Source organism: Vulpes lagopus, chromosome 4 (genome assembly GCF_018345385.1).
Source record: "Vulpes lagopus strain Blue_001 chromosome 4, ASM1834538v1, whole genome shotgun sequence".
NCBI lineage: Eukaryota > Metazoa > Chordata > Mammalia > Carnivora > Canidae > Vulpes > Vulpes lagopus.
Genome location: NC_054827.1, coordinates 114674728 through 114693087, shown reverse-complemented (window position 1 = coordinate 114693087; position 18360 = coordinate 114674728). Strand labels below are relative to the sequence as shown.

The following is an 18360-nucleotide window of genomic DNA, read 5'->3' as shown; positions in this document are numbered from 1 at the left end:
GTTTCAGATTCTTGTCTTGTTCAGCTTTGGGTCAAGGAGAAGGTTGTACACAAGTTGGCGGCAAGAGAGCTGCCCGGGGACCCTAAATATACTGGGCTTTGCTCTTTTAATTTGAATTAGTGGCCAGATTTATTTTATTTTATTTTTTATTTATTTATGATAGTCACACAGAGAGAGAGAGGCAGAGACACAGGCGGAGGGAGAAGCAGGCTCCATGCACCGGAGCCCGATGTGGGATTCGATCCCGGGTCTCCAGGATCGCGCCCTGGGCCAAAGGCAGGCGCCAAACCGCTGCGCCACCCAGGGATCCCAGTGGCCAGATTTAGAATTAGGAAAGTTTCACGTTTAAAAAACCCAAGACAACCCAGAGTGTCTTAAAAGATCTGGCTGCGTGGGGACCTCATTACAACATGGTATTTATCAGCTAATTACCCTTTTAGATATGCTCAGGCCTTCTCCATACTCAGTCACTCACCCTCTTGTGGCTCCTGTGCCATGGGTGACCAGGTTATGACCCCCAAGAAGACAAGATACACCACCCCAGAGCAGCTGTCCTATGCTGTGTGTGGGCCAGAGTAAGACTTGGGAGTGGGCTGCTCCCCAAGAAGGGCGGGCCCCAGGAAGGACCCCCTGAGGGAGGGCCCCAGGGAAGCTGAACCGCGAGGTATGGTTTTCTGGATGGCTGGGGTGCACCACCTTAAGAAGGAGGGCAGGTGGCTGGGCAGGAAGAGGGTAGAATAGGTGACAGGTCGGGGATGCAGGACCCCCTTTTGCTCTACCCCTGCAGCCATCACCCTCTCTGCCTGTGACCCCCAGCAACCCAAGAAGTTCCCCGCACAAGGACCTAACTGTGAATGGAGATTGGCCAACTTTCACTGTCACTCTGAGTCCTATTACTCCATCTGTTCTTACCCTGGCCACCTTCTCCCATTAATCCTCCTGATACAGTAGGTTTAGACCACTGACTTCCTCTCCTTCCACAGAAACCTGCAGTTACCCGCACCCCTCACCCCAGCCAGTAAATCCAGGCCAGCCTCACCAGTCTGCCAGGAAGAGCCCCGTGCATAATAAATGCTTTATAAATAGTGTTATGATGAGCTTACACAGGTAAAACCCTTAGTAATGCTTTACAGATGCTGGCTCCTCTCCTCGCTCCAGTCCCTGTTTCTCCTCAGCTTCTACAAGTCTCCAGTAACATCTCAACAGACCTGATACAGCCATTCCCCTGTTTACAATTCTTAATAGCTCCCTGCTGTCTGCAAAATAAAGGCCCTTCACAAACTGGGCCCAGGCTTCTTCCCTCCGGTGGTATCAGCACACACGATCCTCCGTCCGGTCGGATCCAGCCGCTCCGTTCAATCCTCCCTCCCCGCCTTTGCCTGGTCTCCGCCTGGAATGCCATCTCCGCCTCTGCGAGCGCCAGGGGCTTCCGGTCTGCTCCTGCACCAGCTACCCCAGGTCGCCTTCCGTGGCCACAGCCAGGCCCACGGTGGTGCCTCCCGTCCTCTCTCCCTGTAGCTTCCCTTTGCAGGAGAGCTGGAGCGTCGGAAGCGGTTTGCCCAGGGAGCTGCGGTCCGAACCGGACCCCTGGTGTCTTTGGAACTTTCCGGAATCCCCGACGCGTCCCCGTCTCCAGCACCCGGTGCAGCCGAGCTGGTGTGAACGCGCCTGCGGAGCCCGGGGACGAGGGCGGGGGCAGGGGGGCAGGGGGGCAGGGGGGCAGGGGCGCGCAGGGCTGCCTACCGCCCTGGAGGGGTCCTTGGAAGAACAGGAGCTTGGACCCGGGGCTCTACTTGACAAAGCACCAGGTCGCCGCGTCGCAGAGGCTTGTAAGTGGCGCCCCACACGAGTGTACGGGGCGAAGTGGGGCCCCGAGGAGGTAAGTGACTTGAACAGGGTCACTATGTGAGCGGCGCGCTCGAGCGTGGGGCTCCGGCCCCGCAGGCGCTGGCTGCCACCCTCCAGGTCCCCGAGCCCGGCTCCGGGTGGGCGGCGAGCCCTCGGCCCGGCCGGCTGGGAGGGGCTGGGAGGGGCGGGGCGGGCGCCCGGGCGGGGCCGGCACAGGTGCTTCGCATCCGGCCGCGGTGGGGGGGGGGGGGAGGCTCCACGGGGGCTTTATAAGCGGCCCGGGGCGCGGCGCTGTGCGCGGCTCGCTGCAAAAATAGCGTCCACGTGTCTGCGCGTCCCTCGCCTCGCCGGCCCGCCGCCCGCCAGCCCGCCCAGCAGGGCCACGCCGGCCCCATGGCGTTCCCGCTGGTAAGAGCCGCCCGCCCGCCGGCCCGCCGGCCGCCGGGGCGGGGCTGGGCGGGGCGCGGTCCTGGCCGCGCAGCTAACGGTCCGCGCGCAGCCTCGGCCAGCCCGGCGGCCCCCTCTTCCCCGCCCCCCCCCCCGTGAGCGCGAGTCCCGGGCGGGGCGCGGGTCACGTGCCCGCGGGCGTGGGGCCTCGTGGAGGGGCGTGTGGCGAGGGGGGCAGGGAGCCTCCTCGTGACTCAGGGCCTTTGGGCTTAAAGGCGCCGCGGCCCTCCGGGGGCGGCCGGCGGGGCCTCCAGGCTGCGCTGCGGGCTCCCAGGGGCCTCGAGTATATGTCCAGGCGGGAGCCCACCGGGCGGAGGGGCGCCTCGGCGCCGGGAACGCTTCCTCCTCCCACAGCCGTCGCACGTGAGACCCGAAGCCGCCAGCGCAGGGAGCTCCCGCGCCTCGCAGCGCCCCCAGCGAGTCTCGTTCGTACCCAGCGGGCGGCGGGGGCGGGCGGCCCGGGTGGGGCGGGGCTGCGGACGGCGGGGACCCCCGCGCGGGGCCTCGGCTGGCCGGAGCGCGCCGCGACGGCAGCTGGCGTGGTTCCTTTAAGGCGGAGGGATCGGCCCCTCGTGCGGGCCGAGGTGCCGGCCCGGGAGGTCACATGGCTTCACACGTTCGACTGCAGGAGCCGCGTTCTGAGGGCGGGGTCGTCTAGGTGGGGTCGCACTCGGGGGCGGAGGGCACGTGCAAAGGGGGCTTCGCGGGGGGGCGGGGGGAGGCCCCAGGCGGCGCCTGTGAGGTGAGTCCTGCGGGCCCGGAAGGACGGACGGACGGACGGGTAGGCGGCACCTGCTTCTGCTTCCCCGGCCGGGCGGCGCGGACGGAGGGCAGGCGTGCGTGTGGCCTTGGTTTTGTCATTCTCTCGTGCACCCAGGTCAGCGGGGCCAGGTGCACCCAGCTGGGAGGAGGTGGAGTTACAGACTCCGCTCCGGTTCAGGTGTGGAGCTGCAGCTGGAGGGCAGCTGGCTTGGAAGGCCTGGGCCAGTGCTGAAGCCTGCTGGGGACCTGGACCGAGGACAGGTCACTCGCTCACCTTTGGCTGTGCCACTCAGCGTCGCTCCTGGGCTTTTTCCTGGTGCCGGTGTTGTCTGTCGTCCAGGAGCCCCTGATTTCATACCCTCGTTCGCAGGAGGCCCTGGCCAGGTAGAGGCCTGGTGAATGGCCGGGTGCTGCCCGGGCGCCTGTGGGAGGCTAAGGCACACCTGGGCGCTGAAGCACACCGCCGCACGCGCGCCGGGCGCCGGAGCTGGCAGGGTGCACCTTGCCGGCCTCGGTCCTCCGCACGTGCCTCCAATTGGGATTTCGCTCCCGAGGGAGGCCAGAAGCTCGGCAGCCTCCGTGGCAGCGCAGAGAAGCTGGGGGGTGGGGGGGGCGCGCTTCTGGGAGCCCCGTGGAGGCCTCTCCCCTCCCCCACCCCTCCCCCCCACCCCGCAGTCTCGGTGCTCAGCGCTGCATTTCTCTGGCAACTGCTTCTGGTCTCCCTGGCTACCACTCCGCAGCCACACTCCCTGTTCTGGCTACCTGGGTAAACTACTGCTCTGCGTCATCTGTCGGGGCGAGGGGCGAGTGGGCCACTTGGCTCTCTGGGAGGCACAGGTGTGCCGCCTGTTTCGTCTGCGCCCCCCCCCCCCCCCCCGCCTCCCCGCTCCATCAGGTGACAGTGCGCCAGCTGGAAGTGCGACTGGGAGGTTGGGAGGATAGTTTGCACCCTCAGGCTCCATTTGAGCCTGGGATGCACGCTGGGTTAAAAATAAGAGTAAATCCAAACAGGCAGCACAAAACCTTGGAAACCTCAGCTTGGTGATTGTTTCCTTGCGTGGTTGATTTGGGTCATAGGTAGGAGAGGAGTAAAAGAAGTTCTCCTGGAGCTCAGGGGAGCCCCTAGGGATAGCAATGCTGCGGGGCTCAGCCCTGTCTGCCATTCCTTGCAGGACTGGCTTGGAGCTGCACTGCCCCCAGAGCACGTTGCCATAGAGTTTGGTGTTTGCCAAGTGATTGAATTGAAACTTGAGTGGCCTGGCCCTGCCGGTCAGTTTGTAGAACTAGAATTTGGGAGTTGGCTACCCCATACGTAAGTCAGTCTTTGTAATAAAAAAATGGTTGCCTTGCCCCCTCCCAAGGCTTGCCTGCACAGTGAGAGCTGACGCAGGTGGTGAATGATCACAGATATGTTCTCAGTTGGGGTTGGGCCATAGGCACCTGATACAGGAGTGGGTCTTGTGCTGTGGTTCACCTCCCATGGCAGTGATCCTGAGACAGAAAGCAGAGGAAGGTGGGGAAAGTAGGAAGACTCCAGGCTTCACACCGAACTTGTTAGCAAGTAAGTCTGTGTTAATAGCTGTCTCACTAAGTATTTTCATGAGTCATCAAGCTATTTATTTTGTTTTTAATCCTGAAAACTGGTTGCATGCTCAGATCCCTGCAGGGAACTGAGGTAACGTAAATGAGGGAAGAAGGGAGAGAAGAGTAGTGCCTACTGAGCTACAGAGTTTGTGTCTAAAGGGAGCAGCTAGTAGCAGGTTAGTGTCACACACAGACATGCAGCCAGAATTGATAGGTCTTTGACTTTTTTCCTGGTTAAGCTGACAGTCGCGGTTTTAAATGTAGAGCTTAAAAAATTGTGGACCGTGTAAGGTTTTAAGGTAACGTGTCTCTGAAGAGGAGATTCAAACTCAGGGCTGGTTTGGGATCCCAGTCTTCAAATCTTCCTTTTAGATTTTTCCCCTATTTTGCAAATGAGGAGACAGGCTCAGAAATTGTTACAAGGCTTTTGGGAGATTCAAGTGTGAACCTAGCTCTTTCCTTCTCCAGGTATGATACTGTGTGGAGTCTGGTAGGTCAGAGGGATCAAGGAGTTATTAGTGATGGACATTGTATAGGAAATGCAGTGGTTTATGGGCTGGTCCCATTTATAGGCACAGCGAAACTTAACTGCATTGGATGGAATCTCTGGTTGTTATGGAAGTCAGTGTGGGTCTTCTGAGCATTTGTGCAGTGGTGTTGATGTCAGGAGGAATGTGCTGTGTCTATCATTCCGGGATGTGTGTCAGAGCAGTTAGCTGATCTGAGAGAGCCCGAGGTTTGGAGAAATCAGGCTCCTCCCACTGTGGGGGTGACCCTCCCCAATCCTCTGAGCAAAAGACTTTCCTTTTTCAGGACAGTTAAAATTTCAATAACTTTTTCCTTCCGAGATTAGGCAAATGTGATATTATATAATTGTTTTAAGACCTTTGAAAGTAGAATATGGCTTATTAAATCTCACCTTTTCTCTCCTAGCTAAAATTCCCATAATCCTGCCTCCTAGATTTCCAGGAAGAATTAATAAGGGTTTTAGCAGTATGTGCTTAAGATCTTCTGGAATAAGCTTCCAGAACATAAAATAGCCCTGTGCCAAGAATGAGCGAATGGGTTTTCATTCTGGGTGAAACTTAGGTACACAGAAGCGTACATAGCCACACTAGCAGATGTAAAGGGGTATGTACCTTTATTTCCATATTTTATTCCCAAATGGCTTAACTCATAAAGCAGTAGAGACCATATTCAGAGCTTTTGCCAAAGAGATTTTTTTTTTTCTAAAAATGCAGACTCAAATACAAATTAGATAACTTTTTTTTTTTCTTTCTTTAAACCTGTGGTCTGGGAGGTTTTTGGAAAGACAGAAACTTTAGAATGTTTTCTGGTGTCCAGCTGATTCTCTAGCAAACATTTATTTATTTATTTATTCATGAGACACACAGAGGCAGAGACCTAGGCAGACGGAGAAGCAGGCTCCCTACAGGAAGCTGGATGTGGGTCTTGCTCCTAGGACCCCAGGATCTCCACCTGAGCAGAAGGGAGGTGCTCAACCACTGAGCCACGCAGAGGCCCCTCTAGCAAACATTTTTAGTTCAGGCACTCAGTTGTGAGTTCAGTGTTTGTGAATTTGGGGGTGGGTAGGAGAAAAAGTAAGGTGACTAAAGTAGCTGTCTATTGGCATTTTAGTGTTCATGTGGTAGACATTATCTACGCAGACTTTCTCATTCATTGGTTTCCCGTCCCTTGGCTAAATGACCATTGCCTAAAATAATGTGTTTAAAACGCAAATTAATGGTTTGTGCTTCTGGCTTGAAGTTTGGGACAGGAAAGCATATCAAACCTGGATATTAATGTGTAGGCTGTTGTCTTCAGCTGCTAGTTGTGGAGTCAGTAAAAGAATCATAGAATCAAATAACAAATTATTCTTTTCCTATGGAAGAGCTGTGCTAATCCCATCCTGTTCTGCAAATCTGCGTTTCCTAAACAGTATCTAAGCTATACTGACTCTGGGGAGAACTTGCCAGAAACCCTGGGGACAGAGGGTGAAGGGTAGGAAGGGGGCTAGACCTAGAGGTTGGAGTAGAGGAGGTTACAAGAATTTTTGCTCCTGTTTGATTTAAAGCCAAGAAGTGTTGATTGCACCCTTTCAGTATTAAGCCTTTTGCTTACTGCCAACTCAGTCTCCCTGGCCCCCCACATTGCAGCTTTGGAAATACATATTGTTTTCTTTCCTGCCTTTGTTGCTGCCTGTTTTTGGTTATACCTCCTCTTGAGAGCTCATCCTTTCTGCTGTAAGCACAGATTCTCAGGGCTGAAAGTTTATGTTCAAGATAGGACTCCCAAAACAAGGCTACTATCTCAATTATAGTAAATTGGCTGAAAGCACAGAACAAAAAGGTACATCATATATGTAATATTTTGCATTTTTCGTGGGAAAATTATCTGACTCCATAAAAAGCCAATACCCAAATTTCAGTGTTAAATTTGCCTTGTAATGATAATTTTCACTGAGTTTTGTTATTGAGATTTAAAAAGTCTCCTGTCAGGGGTTGTTTTGCTTTCTTAACCTATAGTGTGTTTTTAAATAACAGACGCGTGGGGGGAACATTCCTGACTAAATGGGTTGAGCTTTGTGTGCAGAAGAACACTTAGGCAGGGACAACCTTTGGTTTCTACTTCGTTTCTAGTATTCCTGTATGGTTTGAGCACCCTTTAGATTGCAATGAGTTAACACTCTTTTGTTTTGATTTTTAAGGCATTTTGTGATGACTCGCCTTGAGGTAATTGTAGAATCCCCAGAGGACAGGTCTAAAGATTGATTTGTGTTCGAAAAATGGGTCACAGTTAAACCTAGCTGTTGACTCTGAGAGTAATTTAACTATACTAGTATTATTCGTTTCTTTATTCTTGGCCAGCATTATATGCAGATATATGTACCATCCTGATGGGTTTAGCATCTTGACCCAAAGTCTCCTTGGATAAAGGTATGGGAGTAGCTCTCTGTTGGAGGCAGGCAGTTACCTTGAGGGGCTGGTTGGGGTTTTTTGTTTTGTTTTGTTTTGTTTTTGGTCTTTTTTGTCTTTTTTGTCTTTTGACGGAACACTTAATCTCTTGCTACTTAACACCTGTGCTCTCTACATTCTGGCTTTGTGCTCCTGGCTCTGATACCATCTGTCTCCTGAGTCCTTTCTCCTGAGACTTTTTTTTTTTTTTTAAACTGTAATTTTGGAATTGTTATGAACCTCAAAAGGTATTAGAGACCTATCTCCCAAGTATAACTCAAAGTTGACACCAAACACAGATTCTGATGTCTACCTATTTTCTCAGACAGGAGAACTAAGCTTAGCATGAGAGTGATTGTTTTAGGGTAATTCAGTGAATGGATGATAGAGTCATCTTCATTTCCATACTGGTATTTCTAGAGTTCATGGACCTCGACCTTTGCTATATTGGTCTCTGATTATCTCCTACTTAAAGTTTCCGTTTGTCTCTAAGATTCTGTAGCTCCACCTCCCCACCCCCCCAAGTAGATCTTTGTCCAGGCACTTACAAGTTTCCTCCTCCCCCTGAATGCCACATTCCCTACGGTTCATTCTGTTGGCTCTTCTTTCCCCTTATACAGAGGGCTTGTGTATTCCTGCTGTACTAGTTCTCTGAACAAATTTAAGGTTGAGCTCTAGCCCTGATTGTTCTCAAAACCCATGGTTTTGATTGGCCTACTGAACGAGTTGTCAGAGGCATATTAAATTCAGCAGGTTTAAAAACAATCACGGGGCAGCCTGGGTGGCTCAGCCATTTAGCATCACCTTCTACCCAGGTTGTGGTCCTGGAGACCCGGGATTGAGTCCTACATCAGGCTCCCAGCATGGAACCTGCTTCTCCCTCTGCCTGTGTCTCTACCCCTCTCTCTCTCTCTGTCTCTGTCTCTCATGAATAAATAAGTGGAAAAAAAATTTAAATGCTAAAAACAAAAACAACCAGGATGTCTGGGTGGCTCAGTCAGTTAAGCGTTTGCTTTGGGCTCAGGTCATGTCCTGCATTGGGCTCCTTGCTCAGTGGGGAGCCTGCTTCTCCCTCACCCTCTGCCTGCCACTCTCCCTGCTTGTGTGTGCTTGCTCGCTCCCTTTCTCACTCTCGCTCTCTGACAAATAAAATCTTTGTAAAAACAGAACTAATTTTTTCTCTCTACTCCTCTCCTGGGGCTAATCTAATTCTATCTCCTCCACCCAATTAGTGTATTTTTCTTGGACTAGACTCTAGTGTTCTCTTGGGGGAAAGGACTGTATCAGGGGTGTTTTGGTTCTTATGTTTTGTATTTTTAGTCAGTGGAGGCCCCAGTACAGAAGGACGAATGCATACTTGCATACTTCTTTGGAAACCTCTTCGCAATTTCTGTAACTATAAAGCCTTGATGTGGTCTGTGTCTTTCTTTGCTTCTGCATCCTTTTATTGGTTCTCTTTTCCATTGCTACCGCCAGGTCAGGTCTTTCTTGGAGAAGAGTTTTCAGTCTTCTCTTTCTACCTTCTTCCTCAGTTGTTGCTACCTATTCATACCCATTGCTCTGAGTGGAGCTCTATCATGCTAGTGATCCTCTTGCTTCCCAGACTTATCCTTCTGATCCTTGGTCCCTGGATGGGTGCATCTCCCAGATTCCTCCCTCTTGTGCCCCTTGCCTCTAGGAATTGACTACTGAGGTATTTCAGCTTGATTAAATCCACGAAGTGGTTTTTGTTTTTGTTGTGGGGCTCCAAACTCATGATGGTGAGATCAAGGCCTAAGCCAAGATCAGGAGTCAGATGTTCAGATGACTGAGCCACTCAGGTGCCTATTAGTGTAGGAGTTTTAAGATGAAATTCAAAGTTGCTTTGGATTTTGGACTTCAGAAAGCTGAATTTAGTTCTGCTGATCAGGATGTTATGTCTGCTCCACCACCATCATGCTGCTTTGCTTGTTCCTGTTGCCCTACCTGAGTTTGGGAAGGTCTCTTAATGCCAAGGGTTCCAGATGTTTCACATGGAGCATTGAGAACCGTATTTCTCTTCCCTTGTGAGAGCCTCCCATACAGTTCCAAGTTGCCACAGAGCAGTTCCCTGGCCTGCCCTATCTTCTGTCCTCTCTCTTTTTCTGGCTTCCTTGATGCAGAAGAAGACATTTGGAGTCTGAGATCCTCATTTGAATCCTTGTGCTCTGTTAACTGGTTGATTTTTGAGGAAGATTTTCAATTTCTTTAAGTATGTCGTGTTAATACTTTGCAATGTGAGATGGATACAGACTTATATTGTTCAGGCTAAAAGACACTCTCAGCTCTGCAGTTGGTCATCTAGTTGGTGTTCTTGCCTTCTCCAATTGGACTTGCTCTCATTATATTCTTTATCTTCAGCTATTGCAGGAGTGGCCTTCTCCCGGTTCAGAGAGCAGTTTGTGCATTGGAGTCCATCTTTCTCACACCCTCAGGACCTTTTGGTACATTGTTTCTGCCACACCTTTCACCTCTGTTGGTGAACACGATTACTTCTCTCCTTTGTTTAGACCTTACTTTAGTACAGCACTCACCTCAAGCAGTCAGCCTCAGTGGCTTTGCTTGGCTTTTTCCCATCAAGCTTTTGTACATAGTACCTCCCTCCCCATTTTGGCCTGCCCTTTGCTCATCTCTTAAATCCTTGGTATCTGACATCAGATGCTCCTTTCCTGTCTCACATGTGCATTTCTGAAACTTTTTCCCAAGTACACTGTGCCATTAGGAGCATTTCTTCAGGCTTTATGGATGTTTGTATTTCTGCCTGGATGTTCCTATGTGATCTTTGAAAAGTGCCAGTTTGATTACCTGTTGTAATGCAGGGGTTCTCAGACCTTTTCATCTCAGACTTCCATTACTGAGGACCTCAGTATGTGGATTGTATCTATTGTGTTAGTGGATTGTATCTTGATACTTGTGTATGTGGATTGTGTTTATTGATATTTGCCCATTAGAAATTAAAACTGAAAAATTATTAATCACTTAAAGTTACAAATCCATTTCATATTAATAAAGTTATATTTTTGGAGACAAAGGAAGATGAAAAGAGTGAGCAGTCTTGTATTTTTGCAAATCTCTTTAGTATTGGATTTATTAGAAGATAGCTGGCTTTTCCTGTCTCTGTGTTTAATCTGTTGCCATGTGTTGTTTCAGTTGAAATATATGAAGAAAATTTGGCCGCACACAGATGCTGGGTTGAAAAGAGGAGGAATATGGGGATCCCTGGGTGGCTCAGTGGTTTGGTGCCTGCCTTTGGCCCGGGGCATGATCCTGGAGTCCCAGGATCGAATCCCACGTCGGGCTCCCGACATGGAGCCTGCTTCTCCCTCCTCCTGTGTCTCTGCCCCATCTCTCTCTCTCTCTCTCTCTCTCATAAGTAAATCTTTTTTTTTTTTAAAGAGGAATATTTAAATAACCTTTTCATTTAATTGTGGCTATTCCTTTTTGATACTACACTAAAACTCAACAAGTATTAACTTCTTAAAGGTCAGTTGCAACATGGATTCCAAAGCCTTGTAGGAGTACTCTTACTCTGTTAGATTAAAACACATATATCTCTCTCATACTTTGGATAGATCATTCACCCATGCCTGATTTTGTAACACCGTAATCATTTGGCAAATACTGGTTCATTGTTATGCAATATTGCATAGTAAATGTATAATGTCTACACATACACATATATATACTATGCTGACACACTAATTACACCATCAGTCTCATCAGAGGAGTCTTAAAATATTGAGGAAAGTGGCCGATGAGGGTTTCCCAGAGTTCTGTTTTTTTTTCCTTCAAATCTCAAATTTTAACTGTTGGCAACAAATACTGACCATTGTTTTATTTGAAGTGTCTGACTTGCTTTCTTTTCAAGAGAATGTTTGCCAAGTACCCAAAGTTGGATCTAACTATAGTATATCAGTTGTGGTTTCAAGTGAAAAAGCTATTTCTTTAAAAAAACAAACAAAAAAAGACTAGTTCTTCCTGAAACTCAGGCACATAAACACTTTCCCTTGAGACGACTATTAAACTTCAATATGCAGCAAGTGGGCTTTATGCTTACTTCCCATTTGTCTCACAGAATACTAAAGGCTTGTACTCAAGGGTCAGGATTTAATACATTTTTACTGCTTTCTCAAGGACATCAATAAGAAAATCTGTCTCTGGGATTGCAGAGCATGAAGAATACAGTAACTGCTTACTATAGTTTATTGGCATTGCCTCGATTCCTGTTAAGGTGGTAGTTTTACCCACACTTAGGATTTTTGTACCATCATTTCAAATGTCAGCATAGTGAAAAAAAAATCTTAGAATTGTGAAAGTAGTTTTGGCTTAGGGGGCCTCTAAAAGGATCGTGGGGACCTCCAGGGACCAAGACCTCACTTGGAGAACTACCACCACACAGGAAAGGTCAAGGCCCTTAGTGGTAGCATACAAAGCCCGTTATGGTTGAGTTTAATTTCTACTGGTCTCCTCCTTGAACTTTTTTAAAATTGAGAGAGAGAACATACACATAGTAAAAAGCACTAATTGTGAGTATATAGCATAATCAGTTTTTATATATTTATGTTATTTTTACACACTTAAGTAACTACCACACAGATAAAGATATGGAATGTTTTCAGTACTGGTTAAGGTTCCTGTGTGCCCTTCCCACTCTATCTCCCCACCCTCCCACCCCTAAATTAACTATTCTGACTTCTTTGTCCTTAATTGGTTTTGCCTTTTCTTTGAACTTCAAATGAAATCCTGTAGCATGTGGTCTTTGGAGTCTTACTTTTTCCCCCACCACTTAATTTAGTATCTGAGACTTCTACAAGTCACAGTGAAGTCCCAAGTTTACTGCTGTAGTCCCACCATTCCCAGAACCGATAGAGTGACTTACTACACCTAAACTGTGCACACAATGTGATTTATGCTGAATACCTGCTCTCCTCCTAGAGTCTGGAATTTGGGCATATTCTAGGAAGAGGCTGCCTATGTGACCACTCTTCAAGAAAAATCCTGGGTGCCAAGTCTCTAGCAAGCTTCCCTGGTTGGCAGCATTTCATGTGTGTTGTCACAACTCATTGTGGGGGAGCTGAGTAACTGAGCTTAATTTTAATTGTAGGACTCCCTTGGAAGCTTGTACCTGGTTTTCCCCCCTGACTTTGTTCCAAGTGCCTTTTCCCTTTGCTAGTTTTTCTCTGTATCTTCTGGCTGTGATAAATGTTAGCCATATGTGCTGAGTACATATTAGCAAGATGTCCTGAGAAATCTTCTAGTGACTCATCAAACCTGGGGGCCCCAGACTTGGGGACCACTGACAATGGGCATCAGTTTTCAGTTTTTATTTCTTTTCAGGGTTCAAATATAACTAAAATTGCTGTGGCTGTTCTTCTACATGCTTTTTTTACAATCTCATGTACTCTTCTCTCTTGCATATAGGAGCCTGAGTGCAATTGCTGGGTCATAGGGTGTTCCTTAGCACTTAAAATTCTAGCAGTAGTGCCTAAACCATCCCTGTTTCTAGCTGCCTAAAACCATCCCTGTTTCATACCTCCTTGCCTTTGTACATGTTCTTTTTGTCTAGAATGCCCTCCCCACCCCTACTGTGACTGGTAAAACCTTTTAATCTTCTTACCTTCCTACTACTCTTGTTACTTATATATTTATTGTTGGGCTTATATAGTACAGCATTACTTGTTTATGTGCTGTGTTCCCATTAGGGTAACTCCTTGCGTGCAGGGATTGTCTGACTTACCTCTGTCTTCAGAATGGCTCCTGGCATATGATGAAAATACAATCAGTAAGTGTAATTATAACCTTTGAGTCTGCAATCACCAGGTTATGTTGTTTATGGGTTCTTTGTTTTTTGTTCATGTGAATTGTCTCTGGTCCAAGGGACTTAAAACCCCAAATCCTGAAATGACTGTGGCTTAGAGCTTTGACAGAAGAGATAAACTTGATGACTGAATATTGATTCTGATCTTAAGATTGAAGAAAGGAAAAAAAAAAAACTGAAGGAGTCACTGCCATTGATGGAGCTTGTGATCGAAGTGGTGGAGCATACCTGTGAAAGGGGTGTGCTGTGGGTCTGCCCTTCCTGTGCTGTCTGTATTGAGTACCTGGGAGTGCTGCAGGTAGTACGCTGAGTGCTGCTTTAGATAAAGGCCTTGGAGGACCTTACCATATATCAAACACAGAGCTAACAGTGCATATAGCTAACAGTTTGACAAGTAAATGTGACAAGAGCTACATTTACAGTGACCCTGTGTTCTGGATATTTTTGAGCAGTCAAGGTATTAAATATTCCCTTAACATTCTCATAAACCTGTCTTGGAAATTATAGACTGCATTGAGACGAAAGAGAGCGAGAGTCACATTTGATGTACCCTGTAGAAACTGAAAACTAGAAAAGTAGATCGATGAGAAGGAATCCTGAATTAAGTGAGTGGAGAATAGTTAAGGATCGGATCTCCAAAGATTCCAAGTAAAATAAACCTGCAATACTGGTTTGGTTTGGCAGTTATGAAGTCATCAATTTAGGAGCAATTCTGTAGTGTTGTTCTGTTGTTTGTGAGGAGGGTGTCATACTACCAGGATATTGTGGATTGAGAGGACAAGCAGAAGGTTAGGAACTAAGTATAGCATATTTTCTAGAAGATTAGGAGTAGAGCAAGAGAAAGAAGGCAGTGGCTTGGATGTTTTAAGTCAAGGAAAGTGTGTTTGTTTTTTAAAATGAGCCTTGGGTATACTTACAGTGGAGAAGAAAGGTCAGATCATGAAGAGGAAGAACGGGTGATATCTTGAGTCTTGTACCTGGTGATGGATTCACTTTTACTTTCTGTAAGTAAGGACCTACAGCCATTTATCCTTTATTCCTGGTGAATCTCCCTGTCTTCCACTTCCTTTTCTTGAGTTTATAGTGTTCTGTATCCACTCTGTGCATATTCTCTGCTTGTCTGTTCTTTCCCACCCTTGGAGAAATTCTGATATTTCATTCTTCAGTTTAGAAGTCTGAGTTTTGAAACCATTACAGGTACCTTTTATTTACTGCTCTCCTGTATATGTGGCATTTTGTACTTGCCTAGCTAGATTTCCTTCTCTTGCTTGACTAATTCTCCTTAGGGCAAGGATTATGCTTCCTCTATCTGTAATCTCAACATCCAACCTAACAGGTTTTTTGAATTTATGAAATAGATTGAACTGTGTGAGTATCTTATTTTGTTGGTTGCAAAAGGTAGAATGTTGACAGTTCTGTATGAATCAATCTAATAAGTTTTAGTTCGTATAGGGTTGCACAGAAAACTTGAGGTGGAAGTTCAGTTAAGATTGGACAGGTAAAGGTCAAGGAGAAAATTAAACATAACGAAACATTTCTTAGCAATTGTAGAGTCAGTAAAGTTCAACCAGAAACTGACTTTGAATGGCCAGATTATTTAAATTCTTCCATAAAAGAAACCTGTCAGTTTCTCAGGTGAGTCTCTAGCATTTCCTAATCTTTGATCTGAATGACCTTTTTCTCAGTGGGTGTTTATAGAAGGGGGCTGTTCAAAGTTGTAGTCAAACAGCATCTTCAAAATCATGAGTATAAATGCTATAGATAGATTCTGTTCAGCTTTATTACTTACTATAAAAAGCAAATTGACAAAGTACATCTCTGAACCAGTTCTTTGGGGGCATCTAAGTGTATCTGTTGGTATGTCTTTTTTTTTTTTTGAGTAATCTCTATACCTAAGGTGGGGCTTGAACTTACAACCTCAAGATCAAGAGTTGTTTTACCAACTGAGCCAGCCAGGCAGGCGCCCTTCTGTTGGTATGTCTTAATTAAAAAACCTAAATGTTCAATATTAATGCTCTCATGTAAAAAACATCTAATTAGAAAATCTTATTCTCAGAAAAAATTTCAAGGGTGAATACAGTTTTGCTGGAGACTTAGTAGATGTTAGTCTGTGGACTTCAGGTTAAAACTCCCATCTGGAAGAATAAACTGTATATACTTCAGATAGTATTCCATAAATCTCTCAACTGACTTTTCATGAACATAGTAAATGGGTAGTAGGAATAGTCTTGAAGGGGTCTGCAATATAGGTGTTGTGTTTTTGACTAATGGCAAACTGAACTATTATCAACCCAGAGGTGGTAGACTTTGCATTCATTTATGACCATCAGATATCCCCAGACCAGGATTTTGACCTAAAGCATGGCTGTCCCATCACCATGTTGATGCTGGGTTGTATGGTATCTGAAGGCAAGGCTTGGATTTCCAAATTAGGCAATTATACAAATAAGTATAAAATTTGGGGATCTTAGTCTATAAGTAGAAAAACTTAGCTAGATGATATGGGTTCAGATTTTTAAAGAGTTAATGAGTGCTAGTTTCAAGCCACAAATGCAGAAAAACCTCCAGTTAGAAGTGCTAAACAAGTAAATGAGCTTCTTAGTGAACTTGACTGGGATGAGCCTATCCAGGCACTTCATAGATTTCTCATTACTACAGAGTCTGCAAAGTAGATGGTACTCCATTTTATACCTAAGACAACCAAAGCTCATAGCGGATACTTATATGGTAGAGTTAGTATTTATGCTTCGAGGGCTGTGTTCTTTCTGCTTTGTGAAACAGTGGTTCAGTTTGGGGAAGATTTTTTTCCCTTGTGGAAAAGGGGAATGCTGCTTTCTGAATATTGTCTCCCTCTGGCTCCCAGTTGAGAACTATTGCTGTAGGAGACCTGTGTGTCATGATAGGAATGTCAGCTCTTACCTGTTTGAAGAGCAGAACATAGAGACCTATAAAATAGCATGTATTAGCGAAGATTCCTCATGAACCATTCTTTCTGACAATGAGGAGGTACGAAATGGTTTTATCTTGACACCATTTTTAGCCAGTGACAGTAAGCATTACTGTTTCTCTTTTCTGGCATTGCGAAGTAATTTGCTCTTTTGATCCATGGTTCTCAATAGTATTAAGATTTGCATTCCAAGGCTCTGATCCTCTTAAAATCTCCTTTCCTGTCCATTGTGAAAGACCAAATAAAGGTTTAAAAAAACCTTTGCAAATGATCTCATTTTTAAGACAAAATATGCCAAAAATAATCAGGAAAGTTATTAGACAACAGTGGTATAACCAAGGGGGTTACTTTTTCTTTATGGTAAAAAAAAAAAAAAACAAACATTGATGTGAACATAGTTGCAATAGAATATATAGAGTAATGGATGTGGACCAAAGGTTTATGTTTTGAAAATGAGAAACTGAATTCATTTAGCTGGAGAATTTGAAGGATCACTGAATTGTGGTGTTAGGTACACATTTTAGGCAGTTCAATTTATATCCAATCTTTAGTCCTTTTAATTAAGCTTTCTAAATGATTAGGAAAATTAGGCATGGAAGGGTCTGGGGTCTTCAAAGAAATAATAGGCTTGTGTCCTCAGTACATTTTCTCCTTTAATGAGCAAATAGTCTTGTTTTCAGGGACTCTTGTGGTGGCCTCTGACCCATTGGTGTACTAGTAATGATACTACTGCTAGTCCACATTTGTCTGTTTAGCATGTCATCGTGTGCCAGGTACTGTGCCAAGCCTGTTATGTGTATTCACAAAAAGCCATCTGAGGCATAGTATTAACTTTTATCCCTGTTTTGTACATAAGGAAGGTGGTAGATCTACCCCCGCCCCTTCCAAACCATTGGTACTTAGTGATGTGATTAAGCAGTTTGGGGTGTTAATCGAATGTTCCATTTCCTTAAGTTCTAATTACCCAGAGTCTTACAGATAACTGGATTGGTGTACCTGAGAGGGAGGGAGGCATTCCAGACAGCATTTGCCTTGAGGTTCGAAGTTACGGTTTTTTTTTTTTTTTTTTAAGATTTATTTATTTATTTATTTAAAATTTATTTATTTATTTATGATAGTCACACAGAGAGAGAGAGAGGCAGAGACACAGGCAGAAGGAGAAGCAGGCTTCATGCACCGGGAGCCCGACGTGGGATTTGATCCCGGGTCTCCAGGACCACGCCCCAGGCCAAAGGCAGGAGCTAAACCGCTGCGCCACCCAGGGATCCCCAAGATTTTATTTATTTATTCATGAGAGACACTGAGAGAGGCAGAGACATAGGCAGGGAGAAAAGCAGGCTCCATGCAGGGAACCTGATGGGGGACTTGATCTTGGGACTCCAGGATCACACCCTGGGCCGAAGGCAGGCGCTTAACTGCTGAGCCACCCAGGCATCCTTGGTATATGTTCCTAATGGGATTTGGAGTAGAGTTGGCCAGGCATATTTCTAAATTGGGTTTTTTTTCAGGCTGCTCAAGACGGTAAGATTCTTAGACCTTGCCCTCCTCCTGGGGAAGCCAGTTTCTCCCACAGGGTCTCTGGGCCTGCATCTTCCTTGGATGACTGTGTACTTTCCTCACTGGTTCTTCCTGTCCTCTTTCACATAGTTGCTTGAGATCTCCTGAGACTTACATACTGTGTACATATCTCCTCACCAGGATCTGAATACATAGATTTATAGCATATCTGTACTACTAAATAAAAATCAAAAACTATTTGTGTGTTAAGAGGGGCCTTTTAAAATTTGGAAAGCTCTGGGGGTACCCAGGTGGCTCAGTGGGTTGAGTGTCTGCCTTTGATCAGGTTGTGATCCCGGGGATCGGGTCCCACATTGGGTTCCCCACAGAGAGCCTACTTTTCCCTCTGCCTTTGTTTCTGCCTCTCTCTGTGTCTCTCATGAATAAATAAATAAAATCTTGGGAAAAAAATTTGGAAAGCTCTG

At 46.4% G+C, this 18360-nt stretch overlaps 1 protein-coding gene across 5 annotated transcripts in view; it reads left to right on the top strand.

The window, feature by feature from the left end:
- Window positions 1-1734: 1734 nt before the first annotated feature.
- Window positions 1735-18360, top strand: part of CPEB1 (cytoplasmic polyadenylation element binding protein 1) — a 94868-nt gene continuing 78242 nt past the window's right edge. Inside the window, exon 1 of one of the 5 annotated variants that reach the window (XM_041753680.1) lies at window positions 1735-1879. Coding sequence is in view for 2 of the 5 variants with exons in the window: in XM_041753674.1 (XP_041609608.1) it covers window positions 2583-2720 (138 nt within the window). In the remaining 3 variants the exon portion in view is untranslated. Of the gene's footprint in view, window positions 1880-2447; window positions 2721-2777; window positions 2954-18360 lie in introns of those variants that run through there. The other 4 variants (XM_041753679.1, XM_041753674.1, XM_041753675.1 and 1 more) reach the window with 4 other exon arrangements.